General features: G+C 42.5%; 1 protein-coding gene across 1 annotated transcript in view; it reads right to left on the bottom strand.

Annotated features, from left to right (window-relative positions):
- The window catches only part of SLC24A4 (solute carrier family 24 member 4), a 142,649-nt gene that overhangs the window by 53,014 nt on the left and 71,995 nt on the right, over positions 1-17,640 (bottom strand). The window contains exons 3-4 of the mRNA XM_007660533.3: positions 5,628-5,704; positions 1,786-1,860 (exon numbers count right to left, since the gene is read on the bottom strand). Coding sequence (XP_007658723.3) covers positions 1,786-1,860; positions 5,628-5,704 — 152 coding nt within the window. The remainder of the gene's footprint in view (positions 1-1,785; positions 1,861-5,627; positions 5,705-17,640) is intronic.

The following is a 17,640-nucleotide window of genomic DNA, read 5'->3' as shown; positions in this document are numbered from 1 at the left end:
CTTTAAATGCCTCATCTGCCCTGGCCCCACACAATGAGCAACCAATCTAGAAGAACGCCCAGAAGACGGGCTGCGGCTCTTTTAGGACCTTAGTCTGACCTCCATCCTGGGCTGAGTCGATTTTTACTACACTCCCCACAGCCCCGAACCGGCCCGTGTGTGGGGGCGTGGGGGAGGTGTTGGGGAGGAAGGGCCCAGCTGTTTGGTGACAGTAGACAGAGACATTTGGGAAGATGAGGTGACATTCTGGCACCTCAATTGACATTCTAGCACCTCAGTCAGGCATGCTCCTTGTCATGGTGAATTTTAATTCTGGCAAGTGTCAAAATGCAGAACACCAACCCAGAGGCAGGCCTAAAGCATGGGCACTCACACCTTCTGTTCTGCCACACTAAGCTGGGACAGACAGGATTGGACCTTCCGGGAGCTGGGGGTGGGTGTACTGGACAGAAGGGTGAGCCTCCAATGTTCCAGGGGTCCATCCTGGGCCAGAAGGTTGACTACCACTTCCAGCTGTGGACAGGACTTCCCGGTGGTGGCCCCAAAGACATGGTTCTCTCTAAAAAATGCCCTATCCCTAAAGGAGTCTCAGGACACTGCAGGGAGTCACTTGGCAAGTCACTTCACTTCTCTGGGCCTCAGTTACCTCATCTGTAAAATGGGGATTAAGATTATAAACCCCATGTGGGAAGGGGACTGTCTTCAACCTGATTACTCTTGATCTACCCCAGCACTTAAAGTGTCTGGTAAATAGTAAGGACTTAAATAACATAAAAAGGGTGACTTGGAAGAGGAGCAATCTCAAGGGTGGTGGCTGCCCCCAGGATCTTCCCAAGAGCAGCAAGCAGAAGTACGGAGTAGCTAGGAGGCCCAGGGTGCACCTACCCATAATCAGAATGCTTCTAAAATGAGTGCACACATATTCCTCATGCAAATTCACATTAAATTTTTATGTCTACCCTTAAAGCTGTCATTTCTTGATTTCCCTCTCTACTCTGCAGTTCCCAGTTCCCTAAAACTGGTCCATATCCCCTGCAGCAGCACGTGTTCAGCAGATAAGGGAAAGGACATGGAGGGCTGCCAGAAAACTTAGTCAAGGCACCGTTTTGAGAACCCTGCACTAGAGAACCAGCTCTTAACTCATTCCAGGTTTCAGTTTAAAATCAGCTCCCGAAAGGGGGCTTGGAAGCAAACAGATTGCTAGAGCAGATATGGGGTTGACGGTGGGACAGTAGCTCTTGAAAAAATGCCAAATAAAAATGTGATAACAGGAAAAAAGCCTCCGGCCTTTGAGGTTAGGATGATTAGAAGTCTTCTCCGATCTCAGATCCATGCTTGCTTCCTCAGTGGCCTTGCATTTTCAGTTCAGCTACATGAAAGTTAATGTTAATCAAGGGACATCTTTTTGTCAACTAAAACTGACTCATAAAAACTGGAATGAATTTTTAAAAAACTGTGCCAGCAATGACATGGGTTCTGTTTTGGCTAACTCAACTGGATTAGTATAAATTCAAATGTCCACAGCATGGTCCAATGGAATGCTTCCAAGCCACTGGCTGTTTCCTTTTCCCTGGCAACTGGAGGCAGTGAAGTTCACGCTATTATGTCAGTTTCAGACTAAGAACTTTGGAGGACAGCAGATAAAGAACTGCACCTGACTTACTGTTTAACATTTGAAACTAGAAAGGTGGGATAATTCCCCATTTTCTACATGCTTCTTTCCTTTACAATTTGATTTCTTCCCACTTCCCAGAAATTACTTATCTAAAATTCCCTTTCACGTACCTCACAAATTTTTTCCAAAGATGGAACAAAGAAGTCATCACACACTATAGCCAAAGCATAGAACATATAAAGTGCCTGGAAAATGGAGAAGAGAAGAAAATGCAATTTTATCACTTAAACATTAAGGGACATGAAAAGAAAGCATTTGATGTTTATTCAAGACTACCCAGAGTTGGGGAAGTCTGTTTGAGGATAATAGGGGAGGGCTACAGGAAATTTTCTTGCTCTCCTGAAAAGGAACAATTCTGTTTAAAGAGTCAGATTACTGCATCAAAAGGCCAAAAACTGCACTATTGCCTAGGGTTCAGGAAGGAAGAAATTAGTATCAAAGCTGTGATGATTAAAGGAAGATGTAGGTCTTCCAGCAATCTCCTCATCTCTTAAAAGGATTCCTTTCTTGCAATATTTACCAAGAAACTCCTTCCCTTTTTATAGAACAGAGTGGCTTGGAGAGCTCACAAGGCCCTGCAAGAATGTGAAAGGATTCCAAGGTCCAGTGGAATGGACTTTGATGCCACAATTCAATAAAGGAGCCTCAGAGAGCTTCTGAATCAAAGATGCAGATCATTCCTGCCTTGCTCATCATCAATTTGAAAATGGAAGGAATCCTAGGGTTGTGATATAATAATAGTAATAATACTTGTTAAGCTCTTACTAGTACTGGGGTAGATACAAGAGAATCAGGTAGGCTACAATTCCTGTACTTTATGGGGTTCACAGTCTAAGTGGGAGGGAGTAGGATTTAATCCCCACTTTACAGAGGGGGAACTGAGGCTCAGGGAAGTTAAGTGATTTGCCCAAGGTCACACGGCAGGCATGTGGAGGAGCCAGGAATTGAACCCAGTTCCTCTGACTCCCAGTGTTCTTTCCACGAGGCCACGCTGCTTCTCCACAGAAGGAAAATAGGGTAGCTACAGAATTCTTGCCCACTGGGGTTGTTCTGGAGGCTTGGTAGAGTCCTGGGCACTGAGAGCTCCCCTCAGTAGAAGGAACTGCTCCTTATTCATTCATTATAGTATTTATGAATGTGCAGAGCACTGTATTAAGCCCTTAACAAATACTATTGAATGAATGAATAAGGAGCAGTTCCTTCTACTGAGGAGAGCCCTCAGTGCCCAAGACTCCACCAAGCCTCCAGAACCCCTCTCCCAACCCGAGACCTTCTGCCAAGGGAGAGGTGGCAAGAACACAATGAGACAGGCTCTCTGCCTCCATGGCTGGGGTCGGGGGAGAGGATGGGAGGTGGAGGAAGATGAAAGGAAGGTTTTGGGGAGGGTATAAGTTCCATGCTTGCTGGGTGATTCTGGGCTAGTCACTTCACTCCTCTGTGCCTCATTTTCCCCATCTGTAAATTGGGGATTTAATACCTGTTCTCCCTTCCACTTAGACTGTGAGCTCCATTTGGTTCAGACTGTCTAATCTGATGATCCTGAATCTGTGCCAGGTTTAGCACAGGGCTTGGAACACAGTAAAATGCCACAATTATTATGTTGCTGTTACTCCTTCCTTTGGCCAGGTTGCTGCACTGAATCGCCACCCTTTGGGGGTATGGGTGTCTAGCAAGTGCTGAGGTCACCACAACCTAGACACAATTCCAGCAGCCTCTAGTTCTTGTTCAGTGAAAGGAAATGCCAAACAGCAACAAGTGTACAGCAGATAAGGGAGAGGAGATGTAAGATGGGGGGAGAACTCGAGCCCGGGAGTCAGAAGCATCTGGATTCTAGTCTGTTGTGTGACCTTGGGCAAGTCAATTCACTTACCTGTGCCTCAGCTTTCTCAACTTTAAAATGGGGATATCTGATCTCCCTCCTACTTAGGCAGGGAGTCTATCTGACCTAATTAGCTTGTACCAGCCCGACACTTAGAACAGTGTTTGACAATAAGTGCTCAATGAATACGTTTGGTTGATAATCATGTAGTAAGTGCTTAACAAATACCAATTTAAAAAATGCCAACTGTTGACTTGCTAGGCTTCTGAATGCACTTACCATTAAAAGCACTGTGTTTTGTGTTTTCTCCATGTTGCTTATTCTGTGTTTTAACTACCATTAAGCATCTGCACTGAAAAACTCCCTTTCCTCTGAGATAGAAAAGGGTTTTATGGCTCAGTCCTCTTTGTGGGCTGTGGCTTTAGATGTTTTTTTTTACAGAATTTCCTAAACTTTTATCAAAGTTGTTTGCCTCAAAAGAGCTTCGGATAAATTCATGGGCGCATGTCCAGAATGGATTATTAGAAGGAAAAGTCAGAAGTCTAATGGGAAAAGTTAGGGTGAGTGTTAAAGAAGTCCAGCATCGCACTAGTGCCTGGTACCTAGTAAGCGCTTAATTATCCTAAAAACCAAAATCGAACCATTCTCTCTGAGCATCTTTGGCACCCTCTGGAGGCATAAGACCACCTTTAATACTAAGCAGGTATTTGATTGGTCAAACATTTACTGCCTGATGGAAATGATAACTCTGCCCAGCAACCAGTCTCCAGATATGGGATCTCAGAAGCTCAACTTCTTGTGGCCAGATGTTGCCTAAAATGAGCAACTGCCCTCTTCCCAGCATTTAGTACAGTGCTTTGCATACTCCAAACCCTTAATAAACATAATTACTTTGGATTTCCCCATTGCCACTGTTGTTGGAAAGCAAACACTGGGATAGATTATTTGACCCAGCAACGGTACTATGCATGGACAATGTTCTTAGGTATTAGTGACACTAATGATTTTGAATTTGATAATTCCATACAGATTCACTTTTCTTAAAAGCAACACTCTCCCTTCAACCTGAAGGGTTTTTTTTTTCTTTTTGACATACTGTCAATAGAGAGGACCTAGGGGAACCTTGGTAATTTAGAAACTTTTGGGCCAGCCAGAAAGATGATTTCTAGAAATAAATTGGCAGTTGATTTTCTGGTTACAAAGAACCACTTCCCCAGGCAAGAAAAACAGAAGTGGTTGGTGACTCCTTTCTTTTCTCAAAAGTTCTACAAGCCTGGAGAAAGATACCACAAGGAGTCCTTTGACAAACAGAGGAGACACTCACATGGACATCCAACCATCCAGGTCTCAAGCCTGCTATTGAACCTTTCATCATCAATCATTCACCACAACTATCCATGTAGTTGTAGCATGTAGCAAATTAAAAGGATGTAAATGCATTTAAAACCAGGCTCTTAATATGGAAGTAGCCCTTTGGTGGTTCAGTAGATATTATGGGATTCTTTGTGTCATCAATAATAATAATAATAATGTTGGTATTTGTTAAGCGCTTACTATGTGCAGAGCACTGTTCTAAGCGCTGGGGTAGACACAGGGGAATCCAGTTATCCCACGTGAGGCTCACAGTCTTAATCCCCATTTTACAGATGAGGCAATTGAGGCACCGAGAAGTTAAGTGACTTGCCCAAAGTCACACAGCTGACAAGTGGCGTAGCCGGGGTTCGAACCCATGACCTCTGACTCCAAAGCCCTGTGCTCTTTCCACTGAGCCACGCTGGTATCTACAGGGCAGAACTCTGTGGAGGAGATGGAGAACAACCAAACTACTCTGGAACAACACAGATGATGGAAAATGTATTACATATCATGGTTATAACTCAAATTAGAATGTGTTTGTGTGTGAGAAACTACAAGAGAGAAAGAGAAGAATAAAGGGAAAAACTCAACATTTACAAAAGATTATTTTTAAAAATCTGCGATTAAGCAAAATTTAAATAATAACTTATCGCTCCCAAAATAGCCATTGACTAGGCCAGACATTTTTCAAAACTGTTCCTGAAATCATCTAATGCAAAAGAGCCTCCCTTAACCTCACTGCTTATTAACAAACCCAAAGCAAAAACATCCACTTACACCAAGAATATGGAGCAGGACTGCACCATGCTGCCGTTCTTTGTTGGAAAATACATCTGTGGGAAACTCATGAATTGCTAAAAGGAAAAAAAAAGTGAGAGTGTTAAGTTGGGGTCCTGAGAGTAGAACAGTAATAATCCTGGATCTGGGCTGATGCTGCCACAACAGGCTTTGAGCAGCTTTTCCCATACTTACTTGCGTGGTCCATCAAACAATGTGAAATTCCCCTGGAACTAGCCTGCACTGAATTAATACTAAATCAATATCCCAGCCACTCTGCAAATACCCCCTCCCCCCCACCCTGTTGCCTTTTCAAAGCCAGAATACTCACAGCACACATACACAAGGGTCCCAACACTATCACCCTTCCTTTCCTCTGGGTCGAGACAATAAAGTCCTTCCCACAGTGCCCCTGTGGCAGCATCATCTCCCAGACAGGGCATAGGAAAAGGAAACCAGGAGTGCAGATTCTGGTGAAAGATTTCATTTAATCTGACTCTTCTGCAAGAAAAGGTTGCAGAGCCTGTCCTATGGTATGGAAAGAAGAAAAATATTATAAACACAGGGGTAGACACAGTATAAGCGAAGTGAACTCAGTTCTCATCCCACACAGGGTTCACAGTCTAAGGGAGAGGGAGAAGAGGTATTTAATCTCCATTTTAGAGATGAGGAAATAGAGGCACAGGGATGTTAAGTGATATGCCCCAGGTCACACAGTAGGTGTTCCCTTTGATTTTCCTATTCCTGTAGACCGCATCAGGATCCCTCATGTCTCACAAGCCTGTAACCTTAGCATTATCTTCAGCTCATCTCTCTCATTCAACCTTCTCATTCAGTGTCAAGAAATCCTACTGGTTCTGCCTTCACCGGTCGAGCGTCTCGGCTTTTCCTCTTAATCCAAACTGCTACCATGATGATCCAAGCACTTATATCCCATCTTAACTACTGCAGTGGTCTCCTTGCTGACCTTCCTGCTTCCCATCTCTCCTCTCTCCAGTGCATACTTCACTCTGCATTTTTCTAAAAAAAATTCAGTCCCCATCTCCCCAGTCCTCAAGGACCTCCACTGCCTGTCCATCCACCTCCACATCAAACAGAAATGCCTTATCATTGGTTTTAATTTGTTCTATCACCTTTCCACCTCTTACCTTACCTCACTCTTCTCCTACTACCACCCAATCCACAAACTTTGTTCCTCTAATGCCAACCTACTCTTTGTACCTTGATCTCGTCTCTTCCCCCGCGACCCCTGGCCAACTTCCTCCCTCTGGCCTGGAATGCCCTCGTTCTTCATATTCATTCAGTCGTATTTATTGAATGCTTACTGTGCCCTAAGCACTTGGAAAGTACAATTCAGCAATAAAAAGAGACAATCACTGCCCAAACCAGGTTTACAGTCTAGTCTACATGACTTGTATGCCACTCTCCTCACCTTCAAAACCCTCCTAAAATCACATCTCTTCTAAGAAGCCTTCCCTGACTAAATCCCTATTTTTCCTATCCTCCTTCCCCTCTGCATCACCCATGTATTAGTAGTGTACCCCTTAAGCCCTCTAAAACTCACCCCAGCACTTATATACAAATCCTTACATCCTACCATTTCTCATATCTGCAATTTTTTTGGAATGCCTGTCTCCCCATGTAGACTGTAAGTTCCTTAGAGGCAGGGATGTCTACCAATTCTATTGTACTGTATTTTCCCAAGCGCTTGGTACAGTGTTCTGCAAAGAGGAAGTGCTCCATAAATATCATTAGTTAATTGATAGAACCCAGAACCCTGACTCCCAGTGCCCCGTTCTTTCCCCTAGACACCTCTGCTTCTCAAAAGCTACGTTGGAAGGCTGTTTCTGACAATCAAATAAAGCTCCTATCATCAAAGGCTGCGTCTTGGTCCTTTAAAGCAAGAAGATGCTTATTGCTGCAGACACCTGGAGCTTAGGTCAGGTCTGAGACTCCATAATATTACCCGCATAAAACCTATAGTGGGCTTCAAAGTTGGGAGGACTAGGTCTCCTTGTGAGATTCCTATTTTCATTAGATGGATGACTTGGATATTATTTTGAATATAAAGACTAGTGGAATTGGGCTCATTCAAAAATTATACTGAACTGCACTATTAGATGAAAACTGGGGATATTCAGTGCTTTTCCAACACGCACCCCTGCTTCTCAAAAAGAGCAAGGAAGATTTTGCATGTGTATAGCCAGGTTAAGATAAATAACAATAGGGTCCAATTCTGCCCTTCCAACAGGCATCCTTAACCTTTGCTGACTTCATTCAGTTATAATAATAATAATACTAGCAATAATAATAACAATGATACTTAAGTGCTTACTATGTGCCACACACTGTTCTAAGCACTGGGGTAAATAAACAAGTTAATCAGGTTGGACAGAGTCTCTGTCCCACATGGGAGTCAGAGTCTTAATCTCCATTTGACAGATGAGGTAACAGTCACAGAAAGGTTTAGTGGCTTGCCCAAGGTCACACAACAGGCAGGTGGCAGAGCTGGGATTAGAACCCACATCCTCTGACTCCCAAGCCCGTGCTCTTGCCATCCACTCACAGGATTAATATATGCATATATTCAATTATTCACTTGGTCACTTCATCCCAACACACTGATGTTACTAACCACTACATCCTTGTTCTTGCTCCTGCTATACCTACATGATTGACATCTGCTGCCCTGCTGCGCCCACAGCAGGGATCATGGTTTTGGCACATGGTCGTGCTTACCACAACAGTAAACACTAAAATACCATCAACTGCTTTGACTAACAATTAAAAACTCAATAAAGACCAGTGCAGCCAGAAGGTCCTGCTTGGTTAGAAATTTGCTTATGAATCTAATCTTTAAGAAGTGTGACCTAGATAATGCTGTAGCATTACTTATAACCACATTCAATTTTCTCTTGTCCAAACAGGTCATTTCTTGGCACCGAATCCCCGGTTTTCATCTAATAGTGTAGTTCAAAGAAAGTTTTGAATGAGCCCAAGTTCAAGGGTCCTTATATTCAAAATAATATACAAGTCATCACCAAATGAAAACTGGTATCTCATGAGGAAACCTAGTCTCCCCATTTATAAAAGCCACTTGGTTTAGCTCTTGGGGTTATGCAGGTAGTATTATGGAGTCTCAGACCTGACCTAAATTCCAGGTGTCTGTTGCAATAAGCATCTTCTTGCTTCAAAGGACTGAGATGCAGCCTTTGATGATGGGAGCTTTAACAGGTTGCCAGAAACAGCCTTCCAACATGGCTACGCAAATTCTACCACCTTTCATCGGGAGCATGATGACCTGCTGAAATAGCATACAATTGTTTTGAGGGGATAGATCCCTAGCAGATGAGAGCCAATCAGCCACAGGGCAGCCTTTCTGCTAGTGCTGGACCCATCTTCCTTCATTTTGAGGACAGTCAGGGAGAGCAGAGTTGGCTCCAGGACCACTATTGTCTGAAGCTGTATCTTAGTCACTCAATGAGTAACCCAGGCTGGTGACCTGAAGCAGCCAACTGATGGCCCTGGGGAGTTGGCAAGGTACTGCACCTCTCAACATATAAACTGAAGGAGTGTAAACCTGATCCCAAGAACTTCTTCCAAAGTGCAATGTAATCTGGCAGCAGATTCAGTACTGATACTGACAAATGTCAACAGTCATTATGACTAGTGTAAACAACTTTACACTAACCAAACAATAACAACAAATGCTGTATTGATACTGGTAAACATCAACAGTCATTAAGATTAGTGTAAGCAACTTTACACTAACCCAAACAAAAAACACAATGTGGTATTGATTTTGACAAATATCAGCAGTCATTATGACTATGTCAACAACTTTACACTTACCCAAACAAAAACACCACCACTAACAGCCACAGATTCTTTCTATGCCTGGATTTCAGATCTAAACTAAATGCTAATACCCAAAAGTGGTTGGGTTAATTTGAGTTAACTATCACAACACACCAGGGGTCACAGTGGAACTGGGAAAGCAAAATGACTTAGCTCTTTAGTAGAAGATAATGGATTTCTTTATATTATATGCTATTGAAACCATAACATTATCCACAGGCCCTCATAATTTTATTCAAGCAGTGTGAGATAGGGCCTGCCCCTCAAAAAAAGTTCAATTTACTTCAAATAAGGGCAAGATCAACTGGTTTCCAAGCATATTTCACCTCTGGTGTGAAAGCATCCTTAGGTTGACAATACTACTAATAATAGTTATGGTACTTATTAATAGCTTATTATTTACCAAGCATTCACTATATTAAGAGCTGGGATAGATACAAGGTAACTGGGTTGGACACATTCCCTTGTCCCACATGGGGGCTCACCGTCTAAGTAGAAGGGAGTAGGATTTAAGTAATAATTACGGTACTTGTTAAGCATTCACTATGTGCAAGGCACTGTACTAAGTGCTGGGGTGGATACAAACAAATCGGGTTGGACACAGTCTCTGTCCCACGTGGAGCTCACAGTCTCAATCCCCATTTTACAGATGAGGTAACTGAGGCCCAGAGAAATGACTTGCCCGAGATCACACAGCAGAAAAATGACAAAGCCAAGATTAGAACCCATGACCTTCTGATTCCCAGGCCAGTGCTCTATGTCATGCTGCTCTGTAAAAGGTCCATAATGCCAACTATAAAAAGTCTATTTTACAGATGAGGAAACTGAGGCCAGAAGCTAAGTGCCTTGTTCAAGATCTGACAGTAGACAGGTAGAGTAGTCAGGATAAGAACCCACAAAATTAGAACCTACATTTTGTGACTTCCAGGTCCGTGCTCTTTCTACTGGGGCACACTGCTTCAACAATTTAAGGAAATAAAAAATTTGAGAGTCAATTCCGTACAAAGAGGACTCAACCTACTTGGAACAAGAGCATCAGCTATTGCTCCAGCTCCCTGAGCATTTAACTGCGGAATTAACTTCTTCAGTTATCTGCCACATTTGAACACCTTTTGGCCACAGATTAATTCTTTCCAAATATCTTTTCAGAGCAGTGGGGTTGTGTTCTGTTCTGGAGTTCTTTTCCATACCCAAGCTCAAGATGGGAAAGTTACAGTTCTACAGATTCAGGTAAAGGGATCCTACAGAAAGACTAGTCAGACTGAGAATACATTTACATGCTGAAAAGTCCTGCTCAGAACAGTTGGTGGGGATAAGCACTCGATCCTTTGAAAACGGCAGGGGTAATAGTTAAGTGCCAAGGACTATACTAAGCTCTGTTTGGGGCTCAAGGACTAATGGGGAAGGAGAACAGGTATTTAATCGCCATTTTACACATGCTGTAACTGAGGCACAGATAACTTCAGTGACTTGCCCAAGGTCCCCCAGCAGAAAAGGAGCCGACTGGGGATTAGAACCCAGGTCTCCTGACTTCTAGGCCCATGCTCTTTCAGGTAAGTCATGTTGCTTCTTATAAGATCTTCTTCTAGCTAAAATTTTGCCCAGGAATGTTGAAGTTGAATTGACTCCTCATAGAGAAAAGCCAATCCTAAATCTGACTGCTGTGTAGACTCATCCTGGTTCTCAGATTTTTCCAGAACTGCATTCGGCAGTGGAGGAATCTTTCTTCAATACACCCCTCTACCTAAACCACTGAAGAAAGCTGCTAACCAAAAATCTCGTAAGCCAAGAGACCTCAGACTTCATGTGGACCTGCTTCCTATGTCTATTTAGCACATTATTCCTTCTCTTCATTAGAGGATAGGACCAAGACAGCATTTCATTCTTAATAGTGCGCTAAAAGATCATCCATTATCAGATTTTCTACTGTTACACTTTATAGTAGCAGCCCACAAATTGAGAGCCACAAATGAACAATTCCTCCAAGGACAGACTGTATTCTAAATGATTTATGTGAGGGAATAATCAATAGGACTTGCTGTAGGGCAGGGAATGTGTCTATTCGTTATATCGTACTCGCCCAAGCCCTTAATACAATGCTTTGCACATAGTAAGCACTTAATAAATACAAATGAATAATATTTCCTTTGTTCCAAATAAGTCTCAGAACAACAGCTCTTTGGAACAATCAATCAATCAATGGTATTTATTGAGTGCTTTACTATGTGCAGAGCACTGCACTAAACACTTGGGAGAGTACAAGAGAGTTACCAGACACGGAAACACACATCAGCATATACAAGATTCCACTTCTGAAGCAACAGCTGTAAACTGTTCATGCGTAATTCTGGCACTGAAGGCTACCAATATATTCAGGACCTAATTCACAGGTTCGAAGGCTTTAGACTCCAGTGATTCCTTCTGTTACATAAGGCCTGCAAGACTAAGAACGCGAATGACCTAAAATACTGTTCCGCTCTCTTTTAGGTGATGTATTTATTCTAGGTGCTTAAAAGAAAATTTAGATTCTGTTTAAAAAAAGAACAGACTCAAGGTGATAAGGGGAAACAGTCTTCCTTGTTCCATCATTTTCATTGTCTTTTCTGATCCTAGCAAATGACAATTTATGGGGATGTAAAGTTTTAATGGAAAAGTACTTATCGTACTATCCTGAGGTGGTAAACCTTTCAATCAGCCTGATTTTGGTGGGGAGAATGGCAGGCGTGGGGAACATTTTTAAATAAATATCTTAAAATTTTAGATTCCCATTTCTCCAGGTTAAAAATATCCCCAAACCCCTCCAAGCCCCAGAGAATAGATTTATTATAAAAGCTAAATGAGAAAGGGACTAAGCGATTCAAGCATATTCTACAGCTTGCATTGCACTTTATAAAACATTCACATTTTGAAGCCTGTAAAAGTAAATCAGTGAACCTTTCCTTATTTTACTCCCAACTACCTGATCAAAATTACTTATCGGGAAACTACTTCTACATTTTAATGACAACTATTTGAATCTGTTTCATAATATCACTGGAGAATTAGGAATAGGAGTAAGATTACTCAATCAAATAGCAGGATCACCATCCATGAAAGAGGACCCTCTTACCTTCTTTCACCTGAGAAGATGCAGTAACACTACTAATTTTTCTAGACAGCAAGTTCCGCGACACAACCTCGGAAACCTGCACACACCATAAATCCAGGGCATTTCAACAATTTTGTAAATAATTTTCTTTTCTTGACATGAGACCAGGGATATCATTCTCCATTCCAGGACCCTATCCTCACCAGATGTCCATAAAGGCACCTCAATCAATCATCAATGGAACTGACTGAGCGTTTACTGTGTGCAGAGCACTGTATTAAGTGCTAGGGAGAGTGCAATACAAAAGTGTTGGCAGACACATTCCCTGTTCACAATGAGCTTACAGTGTAGAGGGGGAGGCAGACATTAATATAAATAATTTATATTATATAATATATAGATTGTACATAAGGGCTGCTCCAAATCCAACCCCTGACAGTAATCATTTATTCATTCACTTCACTCAGTTGTATTTTTTGAGCTGGGTGCAGAGCATTTTACTAAGCACTTGGGAAAGTACAACGTAAGAAGAGACACATTTCCTGTCTACAACGAGCTTACAGTCTAGACAGTACAACTACAGTGGTCCTCAGATTGTTTCTGATTAAATAATCAGGGGCCACGGCAGAAACTTGATAGGCAATCTCTGGACTCCAATCCAATTGCCCCTTTTCCCCAGAAGCAATCACTTCCATCTCATAACTGTGCAGCTATCATAGCATCCTCTCGTAACTTTCTCCCTGGGGCTAATCCTACCCTACTTCCCAACCAACCATGGTCAGTCTTCTACAAGTCAGCCACCCATGGATCCCTTGCAAATCATTTTTCTCCTGGTTCATCCCAGCTTTTCTCCTCACCTGAGAGTACAAATATAGAAACAAATCTGAGCGATGCTTTTTCTGGTGACCCTCTGCTTCAAAACAGCTATGTGAAACCAGTCTCTGTCCCATTGTTGCATCAGCCTTTGCCTACAACTTTTCAACCAACTCGGGTTCTCTTGGACTTCCTCCCACCTCAAATAAGGCCAGTGGCTTCCCCCAAATGGATCACCAAAGAGCACTACTCCCCAAACCCATATTAATTCTACTAATAACCCAGAAGATAAGGAAATTCCTTGCAGGAGTAGGGAAAGCTCCATAATTTCTTATTTTTTCCATGAGGATTTAATGGCATATGTTGACAAACTTGTAAAATGTTTCAATTTTCTGACCAGCAGAACTGTAATGCACTATGTTCTCTTAAAATATGGAAGTTAGGTTCTTGATGATCTTTGAGTTAAACAAAACATTTGTACTAATTTGGGTGCCTGACCATCACCCCATAATAATAATAATAATGATTATAGTAGTTGTTAAGCACTTACTATGAGCTAAGCACTGTTATAAGCATTGGGTTAGATGCAAGTTAGTCAAGTTGGACATATTTGCACAACTATTTCTTTGGACACTGCAGTCACATTCTATGCAGACAATTGCATGGCTCTCTCATTCACCCCACACATCCAATCCATCACCAAAACCTGCCGGTCTCACCTTTATAATATTGCCAAGATCCGCCCTTTCCTCTCCACCCAAATGGCTATCTTACTGGTACAGGCTCTCATAATATCCCAGCTGGATCAGCCTTCTCTCTGATCTCTCTTCCTCCTGTCTCTCTCTGCTCCAGTCTATTCTTCATTCCGCTGCCTGGGTCAGCTTCCTGCAGAAACGCTCTGGGCATGTCACTCCCCTTCTTAAAAACCTCCAGTGGTTGCCTATCGACCTCTGCACGAAACAAAAACTTCTCACTCTAGGCTTCAAGGTTCTCCATCACCTTGCCCCCTCCTACCTCTCCTCCCTTCTCTCTTTCCACTGCCCACCCCGCATGCTCCGCTCATCTGCCGCCCACCTCCTCACCGTCTCCCGTTCTTGCCTATCCCGCCGTCGACCCCTGGGCCACGTCCTCCCGCGGTCCTAGAATGCCCTCCCTCCTCACTTCCGCCAAACTAATTCTCTTCCCCTCTTCAAAACCCTACTTAGAGCTCACCTCCTCCTAGAGGCCTTCCCAGACTAAGATTCCCCTTTTCCCTCTGCTCCCTCTGCTCCCTCTCTACCCCCCTTCACCTCCCCTCATCTAAGCCCTCTTTCCCCCCCTTTCCCACTGCTCCTCCCCCTCTCCCTTCCCCTCCCCTCAACACTGTGCTCATTCACTCAATTGTATATATTTTCATTACCCTATTTATTTTGCTAATGAGATGTTCATCCCCTTGATTCTATTTATTGCTATTGTTTTTGTCTGTCTCCCTCGATTAGACTGTAAGCCCATCAGTGGGCAGGGACTGTCTCTATCTGTTGCCGATTTGTACATTCCAAGTGCTTAGTAGAGTGCTCTGCACATCGTAAGCGCTCAATAAATACTATTGAATGATTAGAAGAACATACCTTCATTTGGCTCTGAATTTAGGTCTGTACACCTTAAGCATTTGATATTCACCCAACTGCACTTAATATACATATCCTTGTACTCTGCCATTTCTCTTATCCTTAATTTATTTTACTATCTCCCCACTTAGACCATAAGCTCCTTGTGGGCAGGTAGTTTGTCTACCACAGAGTTGGTAGACAAGAGCTTAGTACAGTAGTCTGCACACAGTGCGAGCTTAATAAAGATCACTGATGAATTGGGGTTTGGAAGTGGGGATGGAAGGTGGAGTGGATAGGGCTTTTGTTCCAACCTAGAGAGCTGGAAAATCTTCCACCAACACCAGGGAACCTGCTAGTGGTTGAGGAAAAAAAAAAAGAAAGACCAACTCTAAGCACCCCACTGGGGATAAGAGCTGTTTTCCAGTTCTGTCATGGCAGGTGTAGAGTATTCCAACACTCTCAGGTCTTTTTCTGGGCATTAAAAAAAGAGAACATGGAGAAGCAGCATGGCCTAGTGTAAAGAGCATATGCATGGGAGTCAGAGGACCTGGGTTCTAATTGTGGCTCCACCACTTGTGTGCTATGTGGTTTTGGGAAAGTCACTTACCTTCTTCTGTGTCTTAATTTCCTCACTTGTAAAATGGGGATTAAATCCTGCTCCCTCTTATTTATTCTGTGAGCCCCATGTGGGACAGGGACTGTGTCCAACCTGATTATCCCATGTCTATCCCAATGCTTAGAAAGGTGCTTGGTAGATAGTAAGCACTTAACAAATACCATAAAAAAGTAACAGAAAATTGGAGTGGAGTAGAGTGGTCCAAAGCCACCTGACAGAAGCATGAAGGAAACCCCTATGGAAATCTAGTGCTTAGTCTGTTTATGTTTAATTCTTTGACAAGTAATTCACAATATAAGCTTAATTGACTCCACTTCTGGAACAAATGAGCTGCACTGTAGCACAACTTCACACAAAGCATCTGGGCGAATCAATTCAATGATACAAGATGGCAAACATCAAACTTTTCTTATCCAGAGGCTGAGAACATATGGCAAGAGGAAAGGTGGATTTCTCTTTTCAACACAAACTCTCCCTGCTTCTTGGCAGGAGACATTACTAACAAATTAAATCTTGACTTGTATGTTAATTCAATTTGCTTGGATCAACACGGACAAGCTGCCAAATATGATTATCCGAGCTATGCTATGTAGCTGCTTATAAAGGGAACAATGACTAAACTCCATCTATTAAATCCATTCAATAAAAGCATTGTTAAGGCTTCTCAATAATTAAATTCTTCTAAGTTTGGAACAGAATAATGTTCATAAAGGCAGGATTATCTGAAGTGAAAATTAGCACTGATGATTAAACAGCCCAGACTGAATTTATTACAGTCCTTTAGGCATGTTCTTTAACAGACAGAACCAGACTTCAGTTTTCTGCCGTGAAGGGAAAATATCCCATTAAAAGAGGAAAGGTGGTCACATCAATCAATCAACAGTAGTCATATATGCAATCTGTGGCAGTGTGGAAACTTAATTTTGTTCCAGTTGCCAAGTTCATTCATAGCATTTTAGGATGCACCCCTGAAATTCTCCTGAAGTGGAGCTGAAAGCCCGGGAAAATCTCTCACACACAGGGCACGAGGCACTGGCATTATACCTTGGAAATTTAGACACATTGATCAAGCACTGAGGCAAAGCCTGGCTGTGTGTGGAGGGGAAGAAAGTCTTTCATCCACACTTTAATAATAATAATGACATTAGTTAACACTTACTATATGCAAAGCACTGAGGTAAATACAAGATAATCAGATCTAACACAGTGGCTGTTCCACACAGCATTTATAATCTAAGTGAGAGGGAAAGCAGTATCTTATTCCCATTTTACAGATGATTCATTCATTCAATTGCATTTATTGAGTACTATGGAGAGTACAATATAATGATAATAATAAATAATACAATATAATAAATAAATAATAAACAACATAATAAATAATAAACAATATAATAATAGTACAATCCCTGCCCCTGATGAGCTTAATAATAGCAATAATAATAATAATGGCATTTGTTAAGCGATGAGCTTAATAATAGCAATAATAATAATAATGGCATTTGTTAAGTGCTTACTATGTGCCAGTCTCTGTACTAAGCACTGCGGTGCTTGCCAGCAAATTGGGTTGATTACAGTCCCTGTCCCGCATGGGGCTCACAGTCTTCATGCCCATTTTACAGATGAGGTAACTGAGGCACAGAGAAGTGAAGTGATTTGCCCAAGCCACATGGCAGACAAATGGTGTAACTGAGATTAGAACCCATCACCTTCTATCTCCCAGGGCCGTGCTCTGTCTACCAACCCATGAGCTTACACTCCAGAAGAGGAGACATTAGTATAAATAAATTACAGATAAGTACATAACTGCTATAGGGCTGGGAGGGGTGATGAATAAAGGAAGCAAGTCAGGGTGGTGCAGAAGGGAGCAGAAGAGGAAAAGAAGGCTTAGTCAGGGAAGGCCTCTTGGAAGAAATGTCCCTTCAATAAGGCTTTGAATGAGGAGAGAGTAATTTCCGGATTTGAGGAGGGAGGGCGTTCCAGGCGAGAGGCAGGACATGGGTGAAGGGTCGGTGGTGAGATAGACAAGATCGAGGTACAGTGAGAAGG

This window comes from Ornithorhynchus anatinus, chromosome 1, assembly GCF_004115215.2.
Source record: "Ornithorhynchus anatinus isolate Pmale09 chromosome 1, mOrnAna1.pri.v4, whole genome shotgun sequence".
Taxonomy (NCBI): domain Eukaryota; kingdom Metazoa; phylum Chordata; class Mammalia; order Monotremata; family Ornithorhynchidae; genus Ornithorhynchus; species Ornithorhynchus anatinus.
This window is presented reverse-complemented; position numbering and strand designations above follow the sequence as displayed.